Source organism: Anomalospiza imberbis, chromosome 2, assembly GCF_031753505.1.
Source record: "Anomalospiza imberbis isolate Cuckoo-Finch-1a 21T00152 chromosome 2, ASM3175350v1, whole genome shotgun sequence".
NCBI lineage: Eukaryota > Metazoa > Chordata > Aves > Passeriformes > Viduidae > Anomalospiza > Anomalospiza imberbis.
In genome coordinates, this window is record NC_089682.1 from 99,723,339 (window position 1) to 99,740,174 (window position 16,836).

Sequence of the window (16,836 nt, forward strand, 5' to 3'; positions counted from 1 at the left end):
TTGAAAAGTGTAATCTTTTTGAAATCAAAAGTACTATACATATCTGCACTTTATATGCACGTGTTTTTTAAGTCAAACTGTCCTGACTTCAACAAGACATTATTTTTTATTTCTAAGATTCCAGTTTAAAATCAGATTGCATAAAGAGGAAAACACCCAAGTATTTTCATTGGTAAGGATTTGGTGTGCTTTGTCACCTGCAATCCCACGTCTGGTGTGCAGTCTACCTGCAATCCCAATCTGCAACTGATTTATTTAAGATGACCCAATATGACAAATGATGACATTTTCAGCAAGACATCTATTCAATACTATTCTTACAGACACTACTCAATCAAGCGTGCTCTTGCATTCAGCCAATTTCTTTCTGGCACTCTGCTCCAGTGACTGATTGAGAAATTAGTCTCAGCAGATGAAATCATTATTACTCGCTGTACCTGCACCCATCTAGGAACATCTGAGACAAGACAGACTGTTCAAATCCATCTTTCCCAACCATTAATTCCTAAAAATATTTAAATGTTCCACTGTAGAACAGAAATGCATTCTGCTCTCTTCCTGCCACCTAAGAAAAAGACCTAAGATTTCACTCATTACAAAAATAAATTATTTTTGTTTTACCAAAAGTGAAAAGGGCAATACAGTTAATAATGTATATTTAATTGCTGGGAGTTTAGTAAGAAAGTGTAAAAAATCTATTGTGCTAATCATCACAACAACTTAATTACTACACTTCTGCATTTGGAGAATTTTTGGCTTTTAAAGACTGATTTGGTAAATCTGTTGAATGTAAATGCTCAACTGAACATGATCTCAAATCCTTTAGGAACACATTTTATTTCTATCCAAAGCACTATTTATTCTCAACTTGAATCCAAGTCTCTTTTCCTTTATTTTCCTTTTTTTTTTACTGCTATGATCCTGATCTCAAAAAAGAAATTTTAATCAAGTTTCAAACCATTAAAGAGCAAAGTAAAAAAAAAAAAATCCTGAGGCTATTAATAGAGGAATTTCTAAATTTGTCTAAATTCAATGTATTTATTTGTAGCTTACATCATACAGAAAAATAATTTGGAAAAATGCTATTTGTTTCCATTGTTACTAGGATCAACTGTCAGTCCAATCCTGCAAGTCTCTATACCTTAAAGACACCTTACAGAATCTCTAAGCTAACAGATCAAAACTCTGAAGCAACAACACAACAAATGGAGCAATAAGGGTTTTGCTCTCTCATTACTTCCTAGCAGTCTAAAATTAAAGTCCTATATGATGTATATCAAGCATGTCTTTCATGGTTATCCTCAAAACCCATGTATGGAAAATTTTCCTTACTTGGACCTCCACTTTCCTATCTCAAAGGATAAAGTAGGCATGCTTTAATAACATTATCTCAATCCACTTGAAAAGCCCTCTTAATTCTTATTAAAACAATCTAATCTGCCTGAGGCAAGATTTTGGTTTTATTTAGAATACTAAACCTTATCTAATTAAGTGCAATATTAGGATGTTAACTAATATATACAAGCCAGCTTTTAAGAGTCCAGTGGGCGCAAACATCAATCCATACGAACTGAAGCCTAGACCCCAGTGCTATACTTAGCCCAACAGGCCACATTTCCCTACATCCCTGCTCCTAAGAGTCATGCATCCTACCCAATTTCTGGTAATTGGCTTACCTGGGGTGGAGGGGACCCCACTATTTTATCCTTTATTAAGAACCCAGTGGAAGGTCACAACCATTGTTCAGTGTTTAAACCAGCTTCAAATTTCACTGCCAACAAGAAGATGGTTTTCCTTTTCCCTTAGAACCTAACTAGGCAGACAAGAGAACTTACTATACTGCAAAAAGAAAACACATCCACAATTTTAGTATTGGACCTAAGCTAATAGGACTTTTGAGTTGCACCCACTTTGACTGCTGTGCTGCTAAGCCATCCAGTTTTCCAGTTTCACCTTCAGCTTTCTGTAGAGTTATCTTCAACTGAAACATAAATCCCTGAAAAGACAGGGCTTGCCTTCAGTTTTGTCAAGTTCATCAATCCAGTGAAAACGCTGGATTTACTGTCTACTGAAATTAGGGGAACTTGGTGTTTCCAAGATAGAGCTGAAAGGTCAAAGATTCCCCTAATGTTTGTTTTCATCAGCAAGACTAGCCCAGGACAGTTTAAGCATAAGCACTTAACCTAGTTCAAGAGCTACATTCAGTGAATGGAAACACATGATGGTTATTAACCCCTTCAAGAACAAAATTGCTAAAAAAACCCATAATTAAATAAAAATCTTTGTTTATCAGCGGCCAAGAACAATCTCACATATACACTTCACTACTCAGTTACAGTACACTGATGCCCTTTAAATATGGACAAATTACTCATGTAACATAAGCTACCCTCTTTCTGGCAAATTCCACTCAGAAAGCTAAATATATACTGTTCGTCTTTGTATACCAAAGTATCCAGCCAGCTGGTGCAGAAAGTAAACCAGCTTACATTTTTCACCAGAGAGGTAAGAAAAAAAAAAAGAGAAAGAGAACAAGAACTTTTTAATTTCACTCGATGATTGATAACTAATATGCACAAACACACAGTGTAAGATTTCCGAGTTCTACAGACCTATGTAAAATCATCCAAATACCAGACCTGAGATGAAAATTAAGGGGCAAAAAGACAGAACATTTACTCAATGCTCTCGTTTTCAACTTTTAGTGAGTTCTTAATTTATTAGTAATAACTTGTTTATCTTGGAGGGGCTTCAGAAAAGGCTGGGAGACTTTTTTAAGCGTCAGCTTAAAAATACTTACAACTATTCTTAAATGCCAGTTTAAGAAATGTATAAATAAAATTGAACATTAAGACCTCTAAACTTGGAGAGACATGCTAAGAACAGGAAATGATAGTTTGTTAATAAAGAAAGGTAAATCATTCTCTAGGCTTCCGGTGGGAAACTTGGCAGGGAAAGGATTTTGACCTCAGTGGAAGGTAACTGCCACAAATGACAAATCAAGCAACCTTCTTCTTACAAGTGAGGCAAATGTTTGACATAAGGCTGGACTGCATTCAGACCTATCATTCCCTGTGGCATATTCTTCTAACTTTAACAAATAATTCTGCAAGCTTTTTACATTGACGGTATTAATTACATTTTTTTCCTCCTCTCTCTTACTGATTAAAGCCATGCAAGCCTAACATTTTTTGTGAATGATTACTTATTTCCTATTTGAAGCACAAAAGCTCATCACTTATAGAATAGGTCAAGCTTTCAGTACTTATTAGTCCTAGTCTGGAATGAATTAATGCATTTTCCTATGTTCATTTTCCTTTTCTCTTGTAGGAACAGTATATGAGACATTTGTGCAAAGAAAGGAAGCAAAAATCCTGCACTGTTTTCAGGTGAAGAAGTAAACAAGAACAAAAGAATACACTTAAAAAAATCTCTTTTCGGTTTCACATTAGGCTCACTGTGACTGTAACACTGTGAAGATTGCAATTAGAAGTATCGATTCTCCCAAATCAGAACAATAAATGGGAAAAAATGACAAGTAGCCCAGTTTAATTTCAAACGTTAATATATTTTCTATTTTATAGTGAACATATGCATCATTCACCCCTTATTTGCAGCAACTATGACGTCCTCATAAAAAGGGGTGACATTTGTAAGATGCCTCTTAAAATAAATATTTCTTTTTATAAAATAATAAAACTTCAAATAAATATTCTTTACACTAAACAATATGTTGAAAAAATTAGAAAATAAAGGCTGAATTTTACTGTAACTGTACAATATACATGAAGTCCAAAGGAAAATCAAAGTCCTGTAATAGAAGGTTTCCGTAAGACAAAATACAATCTAAAAACATACTGATTGATTCACATTCTTCCGAATGTACAACATATTAGTATAATATTTTGTGACTGTGCCATGTCTTATGACAGCACTTTTTTTTCACAGTTGAAAATATTATTGTATATACAAAAATATAGCACATTATCTCTGGCAGAAAACAATGAAAAAAAAGGAGTCATTTGCTAATTTACAAATTTTGCAAGTACTATTCACAAACAATAGAGTTGCCTAGGAGTGTCTGTGTTGCTTTAGCTTATGCAATATGTGGGTCACAATGTACTGCATCCCTTTTTTTTCCCCTGTATGCCACTAGCTGGATTCTAACAAGCGTATCAGTTAAGATGGCACACACACAGAAAAGCATTTCACTGCAAACAGCAAAGTACATCCCCAACCCTTCTACTACAGTGCCAAGACCATAGCTGCTTAGTTGGTTGCATATATACGTTAAAATAATAATCCTTGTTACTTTAGTATTTCTGGCTAGTGATGCTATGTTGGCTTTTCAAAGTTCCTGGGGGGTACACTGGGAACTTTGCAGCAAACGGTGTTGGAGTGTTTGCAGCGGCACCCAGGCCGATTTACCCGGTCGTAACAGCCCTGGCACAATTTAAGACAACCCTTGGCAGGTAGGTAACACCACAAGCAAGGCAGAAAGAGGGACACTACACCCATGGCGGACCACCTAGTGCAGCAATGTGACTGACTGCAGGAGCAGGGGTTGTCAGCACAGTTGTCCTCGTCATCATTAGAGCAGTGATAGAAGAGGCCCTTCACACAGCAAACACAAGTCCCGTAATCAACCACGTTCTGGGCTGAGCAAAGACACTGCTTGTCACAGATCCAACATGAGGGGAGGGTCCTTGGATAAGTGCACTCCTTACACTTACACTTTCCACAGTCCTCACACCTGTAGCTGTGTGCTCCCAAATCTTCTTTGCTCAGTGGCTTCAGCTCACTCAACTTGAGCTCAGACTTGGGCTGCATTCGGACTATTCCATCAGCAACTGGCCCCGAAGATGATCCCAGAAGTCTTTGTTCTGACGAATTACTGCTTGTACTTGTCCTCGTACTGCTCCGTGAGCCTGTGCTGATTGTGCTGATGGACCGGGACAGAGGCGCTCGAGGAGATGCGTGTGTTTGCGTGTGCTGGATCCGGCTGAAATGACGATGCTCAGGCAACCCATGGGGCCTTTCATTTTTGGGTTGGGCTGTTGCCCGAGGAGAAGACTTGACCCCTGGCCGTGGAGCCACTGTAGGTCCCTCTGTGTATTCATTTGTGTTTCGGATGGCTCTGATCTGGTCCAACGACAAAACGTGAACCTGCTGCATCAGGACATCCCGCAGATCGGGCTCCCCGTGTGGCCTCCCACTGTCACGCCGAGCCTGTAGTAAGGGCTGCGACCCACTGCCGTGCTGAGTCTCCATCAGTGCCCGGAAGCTTGCTCACCCCGCCAGGCTTAGAACACATCTGAAATCCTGGAGCAAAAAAGAGAGGATTCACTATTGCAACATGTCTCACACCCTCTCCAGCAGCTTTTCAAGCCTGGAGGACCCCACAGCGCCGCAGACAATCAAGTAATGCATCAGCCATTAAAAAAAGGAGTCACGTCTGGGACAAGCACTGGCACCGGTCAGCTGAGTGACCAAATTCCCTTGGCCTGTTCTGCCTACTGCTGTGGAGAGCTTAAGGACCTTTAAGAATCCCTAGGATTCTTTCCTAGGACCATGCAACTTAACTTGTGGCTCTGGAAAGTCTAGGTAATACTCCTGCTAACTGAGGGTTCTCAGGTCATCTTCTGGTTAGACCATGGCCTTTAAAGTGATTACATTTCAGCCACTTGAAGTGACACTTCTTTTCACATCAAGCTACTGAAAACCTTATACTAAAAAAAAAAAAAAAAAACAAACTATCCTGCAAGTATTTAGCAAGTGTAATGTGACCTGCTGATGACAGACATATAATTCTCCAATTTTGTTTAAAACTGGATAATATTTTGGTAGGCTAGTCTCTTTACACATTAAACTTCACATGATGTAAATAGGAAATTTTAGTTTAATACCAATGGTCCCAAGAAAAACACTAAATAGCAATAAAATGTTTGAGGTTAGACATTAAATGAGTTAGTGCTACCAAAAACTTCAACAGCACAAGTAAAAATATCTCTCTCCAGTATTTTAATGTGTGTCATACTGGTGCACACCACTGTGATTGTTATTTTAAGGCTCAAAACTACAAAAGCAATGTTACCACAGTTGTTTGGTTGTTTGTTGTTTTTTATGTGTAAAAAATTCCATAGACTACATTTCAAATTGTAAATATTATCAAGAGTGGCTTGTGGGATAGAGGCATGCATAGCATAATCAAATGATGCCAGCATCCAAGAAGTCTACTTGATTATAAATATTACTTGAAATGATCGTTAACTACAAAGTAGAAATGCAGACTTGAGAATTTAAATGAAAAGCCAGTAAAAGACACAGAAGATGAGAACTTGTAAATAGCTTCCACACTCAAATATGCACAAGTTTCAAGTACTGCCCTCTAAATTAGTTAATATTTGTTTTGCCTTTATCATATCTTAAAGTGGCTCCAAAATCCAATTACCTATACAAAAATCCAGAACAATATTCTACAATTAAAACCCAAGCAGGAACCAAACTTCTTACAAGGACCACACAATGTCTTCAATTATACCTAGAAAGAGCACCATAGTGTTACTCTGTACACATCAGTTACCAACAATAATACTGTACTGCAGTATAGTAAAATATCGCCAAACAGTTTAACAAAGAGTATCTCAAGACACTGTCTTTATTCTAACATCAATGCAAAACATTTAACCTTTTAACTCCTGGCTCCCCTCCTTCAAGTGTTTTTTTTTCTTAAAAAAAATACATATGGATAAATCTCTAACTTTTAAGAGTGATCAGTGATCACTTCTTTTAAATATTGCCAAATCCTGGTTTTGGACACAGGATGTATATTACAGTGCTCATTTCCCCCACCTGCCTACACCCCCCCAAAAAAAGTCTTGCAAACTTGGCTTGAAGCATTGCTTATGTTTTGTTTTGGGTTTTTTTCCCCCAAATTAAAACCTCTGCTATACCAAAAGTTTCAACCAACAGCCTAAGCAGATGTTCACCTCCTCTGAAACTATCTGGAGATAAAAAAATAATAGAAAATAAAATGCTTTCCCCATTCTTGAGAGGAATTAGCAGCCCTATCTCTCCTCCACGTCCAGGTTTCCACCAGCCCCAGCCAGCCTGGAGGGTACGCCGGATCAGCCCCTGCTTCTCCAGCAATGACAACCCACTGCAAAAGCAAAGCTGACCCTGACCTGAAGGCGCTTCAGACGACCCCAGGATCGGTGGCGGAGCCCCCCTCAGACGCCAAGGTGGGAGCTGGAAAAGCAGCCTCCGCTCTCCGCTTCCCTCCCCGCCTCCAGCTCCCTCTCTGGCGGGGGGCGCGCAGCAGGTGGGAGGTGACAGCCCCTCGCCCGCCGGAGAGTGCAGACAACCTGGAGATAACCAGGAGACATCCTCTGGGCCGGGAGGTGGGAGGGGGCTGCTTCAGCCGCCTTATCAAAAAGTCAAACCCATGTTTCCTTTTAACTCTTCCCCCCTGCCCTCCCCCAGGAGATGCTAAAGGAGCTTCCCCTCCCGGGAAGTGCCAGGCGCCCTGCAGACGGTTCAGACAACACCTCCGGGACAGCTGGGCAAAAGGCAGATTACCCCCTCTCGCCTTGCCCTAAACACCCATTCAACTTCACAAAGCCAGCCGCTGGAAAAGCTCCTCTTATTTTACGCATATTCTGCAAATTGCCTGACCTTCAGCCCGCCCCGCTCCGCCCTAGCCCGGAGGGACCCAGGAGGCATTTCCAGTGGGGCATCAGGCCGAGCCGGGTGCTCCCCGTTTTTTATCCCCGTCATAGATCCGCTAACAGGACAGAATGCAAAGAACCAGCACATTTATTTGCAAACCTACATTTGCCTGAAAATCCTGACAGGAGGGCACACCTCTCCCTCCTCCGACCTAGTACTTCTCTCCTTTGCATCCGCCAAGAGCAAGAGAAGCAGATCTGCCTTTTTTTTGTGTGCATGTGCGTGATAACACGATTCCCCACTTCTAAGAGCCAAAGTCCACTCTCACCGAGCTCAAGTGCCAGCATTGCTAACTTTCCTTTTCTTTCAAGCTGGGCTTGGCAACAGGGTGAGCGAGGGGGACGGGTTTCGCGTTCGGCACATTTGGGGAGGTTTAAAACGCGAGGGGCTTCTTGCGTGCTGTGGAAAAATCCCGTGTACCGCTGGCCGGGGAAGGGCGAAGCCTAAGGGGGAGAAGTCCTCTGCCCGTGAATTTCTGTTTTGTAGCCGGAGCCTGTGCAAGGCACCCCCACCCCCATTCCCACCGCACACACACCAACCACCTCCTCTTCTTTCAAAGTGCTTTGAAACCCCCATTAAGGGCCGAGTGTGTGATCAGACTATGGATTAGGGCAAAAGGGACTTTACCATCGGGGTGGGGCAAAGTGACACACAAACAGCTTGCTGAAAACACCAGCAGCTTTTTTGTCTTTTTTTTTTTTTTTTTTTTTTTTTTAATGGGGTAAGGGGGCTGTCACGAAGTAAGCCACAAAAAAAAAAAAAAGGCAAAAATTATGGCTTTTCCTTCCCGTCCACACACGCCCTCTGCATAGAAGAACCTAGGAAAGGTCTTTCCTCGTCTTACAGATCGAATTAATTTCATCACAGGAGAACTATCTAAGTTTACACACACACACGTATATATTTGTACCAGACGTGCACTCACTTCCGAATCGCACGGATCTCCTGACGCCACTACAGACAGGCGTAAATCACGCACTGAAAGGCGGGTCGCTCCTTCTCCCCCAAGACCGGGGGGACAAACAGCCCCGATGCTCGCCAGCCCCGCTGCGCCCTCCCTTCACCTCCCCCGGGGCTTGTCGGAAACCCACGCGTGCCCAGCGAGGCAGGAGCGCGCAGGACCTCCCGTGCCCGGCCCCCCGCAGCAGCGAGAACACGCCGGAGTTGTGGCTCCTTCAAGCGCACCCCCCGCCCCACTCGTAGCCCCTGCAGGCATTCCGGGGCGCCCGCGCAGCCCTCCGCCCCCCGCGCAGCCTTCCGCACCCCCGGGGCACCCCGGCGGGGCACAAACGCGGCGCAGTCCGCAAACCCCACGGAGCTCCCCCCACCCCTCCCCGGAGAGAAACCGCTCCGAAATCCCACCTCCAGCTCCTCTCTGAGAAAGGAAGGAGAAGGGAAGGGGGGGAGAGGGAGAACCTGTACGAATGGAAAAGGGATCGGCCTCAAACATTTCCACGAGTTTTCTTGGAGCAACCAAAGCGGGGGGGGGGGGGGGGGGGAAGGAGGTTACTGAAAAGCTTGTTTTGCAAAGAAGGAAAAGGCTCTCACCGTGATCGCGGCGCTGCACCAAACCCCTCTCTCTTGTATTTTCTTCTTCCTGCGGTTTGCAAATAAATCCAGCCCTAAAGCAAAAAAGAAACTCTTTTCCAAACTCTGGTTTAGTCCAACTTGCAAATTAGAGTAAGAATGATCACCATGTAAAAAAAAAAAAGTCCATAGCAAAGTTAGGTGCCTCTCCCCAGATCGATTATAAATAAGTGTGTGCGTGTATATACTATAACACTAGTCAAAACACCTCTCCGGATCGGGGTGGGTTTTCTTTGCTCCTAAAAATCACTCAGTCTTACACACACTTTCCTTTTTTTTTCCTCAATGAACAGGAGGCCGAATCGCCAATACCAAGTCACTTTTTTTTGTTGCTGTTGCAAATTGATCAAGAGGAAAGGGAAAAGCCAAAGAAAACAAAACAAAGTGGATTTAAAATAAAATCCCAGAGCTTTTTTCCACTGAGCTCCTCCAAAAAAGCAGCTTGTGCAATGTAGACGTTCTGCTGAGAAGCTGCTTGCTGCAGGCTCCTCTCCCCTCTCTCCCTCTTAGCTTTCTCGCTCCCTCTGCGAGCGTGTGTGTTGCAGGCAGTTCTGTGGTTTGCAATCGGGGGGGTGTTTTGGGAGCGCAGCGGATTTGTGGTGGTGGTTGTTGTTGTGTGTTTGGAGTAGGTGGAGGAGGAGGAGGAGGAAGATTTGAGATCTGAGCTGTAGGGACTCGGCGTTTTTCTGCTCGCTCGCTCTCTCGCTCTCTCTCTTTTTCTTTCCGGAGGAGGTAGGGTGATCTCTCTGCAAAAGCAGCAGTAAATGGCGTCATGTGGATCTGAGGAGGAACAGAGCAGTTGTTGTCCCAGAGGATATATCGCATCCGGTCCCAGCTCATTGGCTCTGCGGGGCTACATTCACTGGCGCTCCCAACGCCCTGCCAGCACTCAGAGCTGCGGGAGGCATTCAAAAGGGCAGCGCTGCCGCCGCCGAGCCAGCCCGGCTGCCCCAACCCCGGCCCCGGCCCCGGCCCCGGCCCCGGCCCCGGCCCGTCGGCGGCGCTCCCCCGCGCTGCGCGGGGCGAGCTGCAGCCGCGCTCCCGGGGCCTCGCCGCAGCCTGTGCTCACGGGAGGCTGCTCCGTGCGCGGTCTCACGCCGCTCAGGGTTGCTTTTGTGCTCATGTATTTACTCAGAGGCAGGCGGCGATAGGTTTGCAGGGAAACCGAGGGGAACTCGCTTCTCGCGTGGAGGAAGGCGCGCTCTCCCCGCCGGTGCGGGCGTTCGGGAGACCCGTATCCAAGTGCTCCCCGTTGCTTCCCACCCGTTTTTCTTAACCGAGTGGAATAAAAGTTTACACTTTCTGCCCCTCCCCCGCTTCGCCCTTTCCAGCCGCCGGTCGCCGGCCGCGCAGGGAGCAGGAAGGGTGATTACTTGCGGCATTGTCCCGCGGATTAATGCGATTAGGCGGCGCGGAGGGCGCCCCCGTGCCCCGGCGGGAGCGCAGAGAGGGGCCCGCGGGGCGCGGAGCAGGCGGCAGGTCCCCGCGCCTCGGGCGCCTGCCCGCGGGGTGCGCCGCGTCCCCGGCACCAGCGGGGTTCCCTCGCCTGAACGGGGGGAGGGGGGTGGGGAAGGGGCTGGATGTGTGGAGTTTTTTTCTAATAAGTTAAAAACCCCTGCAAACCTCCCCCCCCACAACTTTATTTTAGTCAGTTGCCATTCGATTCGTGCGGAGGACACGGTCTGCGAGCAGCTCGCAAACGTGACTGTTTGTCTTCTGGGCGTTTCCTGACACGACCACAGCTCGGTCCCTTTGGTACGAGCTGGAAGCACTGACGGGGCCACTGTGGCTGGTTGAACGCGGGCATCTTGTGCCGGCACGTATCTGTACGATCACCCCTGTCCCCAGGCAGGCACGCACCGAGCACGAATGTTCCCGTGTCACATGTGTCACTGCTTAAAATACACGCCGGGTGTAAGGCAGTAATTGCTGCACTATTCACATGGACAACCCTCGGTGCAAAACCTCAGCCAGCCCTCTACTACTCGAGGCGATTTCGCAGGCACTTCCTCTCCTACACCTGCTGGTCACCGCTCTGTGGAGGGGGCGGACATTCCCCACGAAAACCTGTAAATAAGGAGGGCTGTGTCTCACATGGACGGCCTTCGAGTTTTCGTGGTTTTATGCTCAAGTATCCGTTCTTCCACAGCAATATTCTGAACCTGCAAACTATTTTCCATACTTGGGTGACAATAAGGTCAGACGGAATTAAACGGGGCTCGCCTTTTTCCTTTCAAGCTCCATCGCTCCCTAGCCTGCACAGAGCTGCTGCAGCCCGGCCATCCGTCCCCTCTCCACCCTGTTCGACCCCCGGCCCCGCAGACGGAGCGCTCTCCCGCCGGGGCGGGGGCTCCCCCTCGGCTGGAGCCGCAGCCCGGTATGGCTGGGTTACCCCCGGGGCTCCGGGGAGCGGCGGCGGCGCGGCCGCTCTCCCCGCCAGAGGGAGCGCGGCGCCGGGGCGGGGGGCAGCGGGTCAGGGCGGCTCCGCGGGGGCACCAGCCCCGGCGCCGGGCAGCGCCGGAGGGAGCCGCGGGCCTGCCCTGAGTTTCCCCGAGGAAGGGGGCACCCAGCGTCCTGGCATCTCCATGAGGATGCGCCGGGCAGCGACATGGGCATCCTCGAAGATGTGCCCTGTGTGTAGGTTGTAAGCTCTGTGTCAGCAAGGCAATCCACGGTATTCAGCTGTGAAAGACAAGTATGGGTTAAAATATCTGGGAAATAGAAAACACAATATTCCCCTCACTATAGAAAGACAAAAATTACTTCCTCCCACATAGCAAAATCAAAAATAGGTTAAGAACTTTTTGTGCAAACCTATACACATGGGAAAGGTCTGTTAAATTATTTATCATCGTTTATATTGAGTACATAAATAATGTTTTAAACTGGAAAGTTCATAACACCATTTTTAAATCTGTCGGTCAATAGTGGAATCATCAGTTCCCACTCCAGTTCTCAACTACAGGTGCATACACTTAATACAGAGAGTAGCCTCAAAGACAGATCTTAAAACAGGGAAGCTATTTTTATTCACAGAGCCAGTCACGTGTACAAAATGGTAAAGCATCAACGTGTTATAGCTAAAAAAAAAAAAAAAAAAAAACAAAAAAAAAAAAAAAAAAAAAGCAAAAAACCCGCCAAAAATAAAGCTAGCAAAACCCCCAAGAATACAGAATCCTGGTACTGATGAGTTTGAAAGAGAAGCCTTAAACTTGCAAAGATTTGTGCACTAACTTGCACAAAAGGTAAATAACAAATAGTGAACAAATCTGCAAAAAATTAACTGTGCTCTTTTTTGTGCGTGTTCATGTTGGAACCTCGACGCTGATTTCTCAGAGTTTTAATCTGATGGTGCCTTGGAACCTGTTTTTAGAGAATTACATGTATCGCTCACGTTTCTTGTCGTGGAGAGTGGCTTAATGCATGTGATTATGTTTCCCCTAGTGGTTTGCTCTAATTACTGCATGATTTTGTTGTCTTTTTAGGGTTGTTTTTTTGTTTTGTTTTGTTTTGTTGGTTTTTTTAAATTTTAACCCAAGCAAACCTTGTTTTTGAGATGAGTTTTGAATTTTGAGTTTATTTTCAGCAGGGAAATGTAACTGTTGTGTATAGATATATTTGTGTACTCACCAACATACACATATATTTATATGTGTGTAAGTGTTGTATGTTCATGATATATTTGAATAGTAGCTATTCCAGTGGCTTCAGGTGAAAAATGGTGTATATACATTTGAAAAGTGCATGACATGACAGACACCCATATGAAATAGCTGAAACTTTTCTGCTTCATCCTGAAATGGTCCCACAAGTTTTTGCTTGATTTGATTTTCAGACCAGGACCGGAAAACAAGTGGTTTCCCCCTTTACTTTCAAAAGGGAGGACAGCTCATTCATAAGGAATTCTTCCTGCAAGGGAATGAAAGTGCAGTGCTTTGCTGACTTTGAGAACATTTCATGCATTATCTCATGAGCTAATGCAATGATATGGGAATATTGATTCTGCACATCCTAAAAGGACTAAGTTTGGCTGCACATTGCTTCTAATGCCCAGAAATTCCATCGAAACTTAAACCTTGAATTGATTATCTTCCGTTTTTGTGACTCTGAATAAGCCAAAGTACAAAAAGGAATTATAGAGCTTTTTAAAAGTGTAAAGCTTTTTTTGCCTACTGATATCTCATTGAGGTTCTTCAGGGCAGATAAGGCTATTTAGATAAATCAGAGAGAGAAACAGAGAAGTCAAAGACATTGCACTGAAAACAGCTGGATGTACTTATAAAGAAAATTAATCCTTGACTAAGTACTGTTAGTTTTCCTTTTGCAATTTTTGTTGTAGTTTGCCTGAAAGAAATCCTGGAATTCTCTTCCCTGAGAAAAGGGGGAAAATGAACATTGAGTTCTAGGAACACAGTCTGGTAGGACAAAGATCAGCACTGTTACATGGGAAAGAACTGATACCTGCCACTCTGGTTTGGAATGCACAAGCTCCTCAGCTGCTCAGAGATTTAGTCTCCTGCTTTTAGTGATGCCCAAATCTTCTCTGATTAAACTATTATTTTCCGATCTAGCTCATGATAGACGTCTTTCTTAAAGATGATATAGGCCAGATCCTGTGTAACTTTATCTCATCTGGTGGTTGCCCCAGTATATAGAGGGACAGTTGCCAGAAGGGTATTTTCTTGTTGAATACCAAATATACTTATGTAAACTTAAAGAATAAACAAATCCCTTTCCTGTACCTTCTGAAATTATACTGAAGGATACATACATTTAGTACTAGTAATATAATGTGGAGCTTTTGCATGTAAATTGTTCTAATAAAGCTAGTATGCTCTTTGATGTGTCATTCAATGTTATTTGGTTATATTTGTGACCTTGATAAAATCAGCACTGTTTTTTTTTTTTTAAATTAAATTTTAGAAAGCTTTCTAGCTTATACAACACATTTTATAATTTCTCTTCTCAAATACCTTGACACCAAATGTTCATAAGTGGGACAATTTGGCATGGATTGGGACTAAGTGAAGTTTATTTGCTAAGCTGGTATTGTAGCAGGTTTTTTATGGTGTATATTGTGTATTTGTTTTTGGTAGGGTATTCCTCCTAATATTTTTGATTTCTTTGGTAGAAGTAATCATGAGAATGACAGCACAGACAGGCCTTGTCTGTTAGTGTTTGAAACACTGCACTTTCTAGATTCATTCAGTTAGAGGCTAGATAACAATGGGCTTGACTCTACTAGAATTTTATGCAAAATCAACCAATTGTCTATTAAAATGTTAATAAGCAATAGTTTGGGAATTCCCAAAATATTTTGTAGCAGGATGCAGACATTTATGTGTTGACTTGGGATCAAAGTGACTCAGAAAAATGGAAGAGGTCAATGTTAGACGTTATGGGAAATTTGAAAGAAGGTTTTATGAAGAGACTTATCACATCTCTGCTGTGGTTTGCAGCAGTAGTTTTCAAATTTCTTCAGTCTGTAGACTTTTTCTATGCTCTAGAAGAGAAAAAAAAAAAAAAACATAAGGGAAGCACAGACTTTTTTAGAAAATTGTAAATTATGAGACCTCCCATTTAGAAGTGGTCGATAGGAATTCACAGATCACAGTTAGAAAACCACTGATGTAGAGATACCTGAACTAGCTCTAAACTGCAACGTAGTAGAAAGGCAAATGAATATCTTGGGTACCATGAGCAGTGGAGTTGGAAGAAGCCTGCTCTTCTCAGAAGTGCAAGGTAGCCTGCATGGACCTCCATGCTGTGATGGCCACTCTGCTCCCAGAACATAAGGTGTTTTTGTGCATTGGAGGCTGGAGTTCAAAAAATACTCTTAAAGATTAGTAATTTGTAACATAAATCTTGAATGTCAGTCAAGGCATATGTACAAGTCAGACTTATAGATTTTGCTGGAAACAAAAGGAAGCAGAATGAGCAAATGTTTAAAAAAAAAGTATAATGTTTATCCTATTTACTAAGATTATTTTTCTTTTCCTCAGTTGTGAAAGACTTGTGTTCATCTGAATACAAGCATACAAGTACATCCTGAAAGTGGAGGTGATATATGCAGGACAGAATATTTTACTGGAGATTAATGAATTTTGCACAAAAAGGAAAATAAAACCTAGTGTTTCCCTATCATTGGTCTGAAAATCAGAACACAATCAAAATGAAATACTGTTTATATGGTTACATCAATTAAAAAAAAAATAAAAATTGCAAAATACCCTGACCCAGATCTGTACTCTTTTTTTTTTCCCTGATTATAATAGCAATATCAATGACAATAATTAAACTGCTAGATATTCTATCACAGTTTTCTCTACAGATCTCACACTAGTTTTCAGGAGATGTCATTGCCCATTTTAGAGGTGAGAACAAAGAGGGAAGAAAGAAAGAGGCAACTTATCTCAAAGCAAGGACTAGGACTCTCAGGTCCCAGTTCAGTCTCTGTGCTGTGTACATGCTGCTTCCCATGAAGGCCCAAGGTGTTCGTTTCCTTATGACCTCCAGAGTCTTTCTGCACAAGCAAAATCTCAGAAGGTGTGCCTGATAGAATCGGAACACTTTAAAAAAGTATAAACTGTTAGACAATTATCTTACTTTGAGAGGGAAGAGGATTAAATGTTTGGTTATCTAAACAAGGTTATCTCTTCAGGAGCGTCCACTCCCATCCCCTGATTAAAGAGTTCCTCTAAACTTCCATCTCTGCATCTGGTGTAGTTACTCCTATCTCATTTGTGGTTTTGTAATCATCATTTCCTGTGTTTTAAGCAGGTCTATTACTTACAAAAGTCCCATAGATACAAAGGCAGAAATAAACAGAGAAACTGAATCTTGGAGCTGTTCCTCCTAAATAAGCCCCTGACTCCTTCTGGAGTCTGAGTGAAAGTCTTCCTTCCAGGCCAAGGAGGGAATCCTGCTGTCCAGTGCATCTTCTAGGATGGTCTTCTAATTCATGAAAGATAAAGGAAGCATTGGAAATTGTTTTACAAACATAGGCAATAAATCCGCTGCATCTGACAGAACAATCTTGCAAAATAAGCCCACTGGAAAACTTCCTTCATTCTTGAGGTTAAGTGTTTAAACCGTTTAACATATTTTAAGTTTTCTTATTGTTGTTTACTCACAATGCAATTCAAATTGGCATAAATTATATCCATTTCTGACGGTTTACGTTGTGACAGAGCAGTTGTGTTTTCGAAAGTATGTGCGGTTCAATTTCCATTTTCTTTCTTAGCTCCGTAGATTTGTTTTCTCCACAGGGACACAAATTATGGCTCTATAAAATCAATTTTAGCTAAGGAAATTTCTGTTAACACCTTATTCAAAATCCCAATGTAGACAATAGAAATAAGGGCAACAACCTTTATTTACTTGAATAGCTTTTGCATCAGGTAAAGTTTGACTTCTGTGAGGACAAATTTTTTTCAGAGTTAGAGAATATATGTAAATATATGTCTAAATTAGACAATCAAAATGTAAAAATTATATGTACAGATGGTAGATGCTGAGCCA

The 16,836-nt window shown here is 43.1% G+C and overlaps 1 protein-coding gene across 4 annotated transcripts; it reads right to left on the reverse strand.

Moving 5' to 3' along the window:
• Positions 1–3,547: 3,547 nt before the first annotated feature.
• Positions 3,548–10,248, reverse strand: SPRY2 (sprouty RTK signaling antagonist 2). Of its 4 annotated transcripts, none has more exons than XM_068182417.1 (2): positions 9,277–10,248; positions 3,548–5,322 (listed from the first exon to the last, which is right to left on the reverse strand). In XM_068182417.1, the coding sequence occupies exon 2, from the start codon at positions 5,269–5,271 to the stop codon at positions 4,336–4,338; it is 936 nt and encodes a 311-aa protein (XP_068038518.1). In that variant the 5' UTR covers positions 5,272–5,322; positions 9,277–10,248; the 3' UTR covers positions 3,548–4,335. The 4 variants fall into 4 exon arrangements, with proteins under 4 accessions (XP_068038518.1, XP_068038520.1, XP_068038521.1 ...); XM_068182419.1 differs by lacking the exon at positions 9,277–10,248 and adding an exon at positions 9,091–9,197; XM_068182420.1 differs by lacking the exon at positions 9,277–10,248 and adding an exon at positions 8,654–8,887.
• Positions 10,249–16,836: the final 6,588 nt, after the last annotated feature.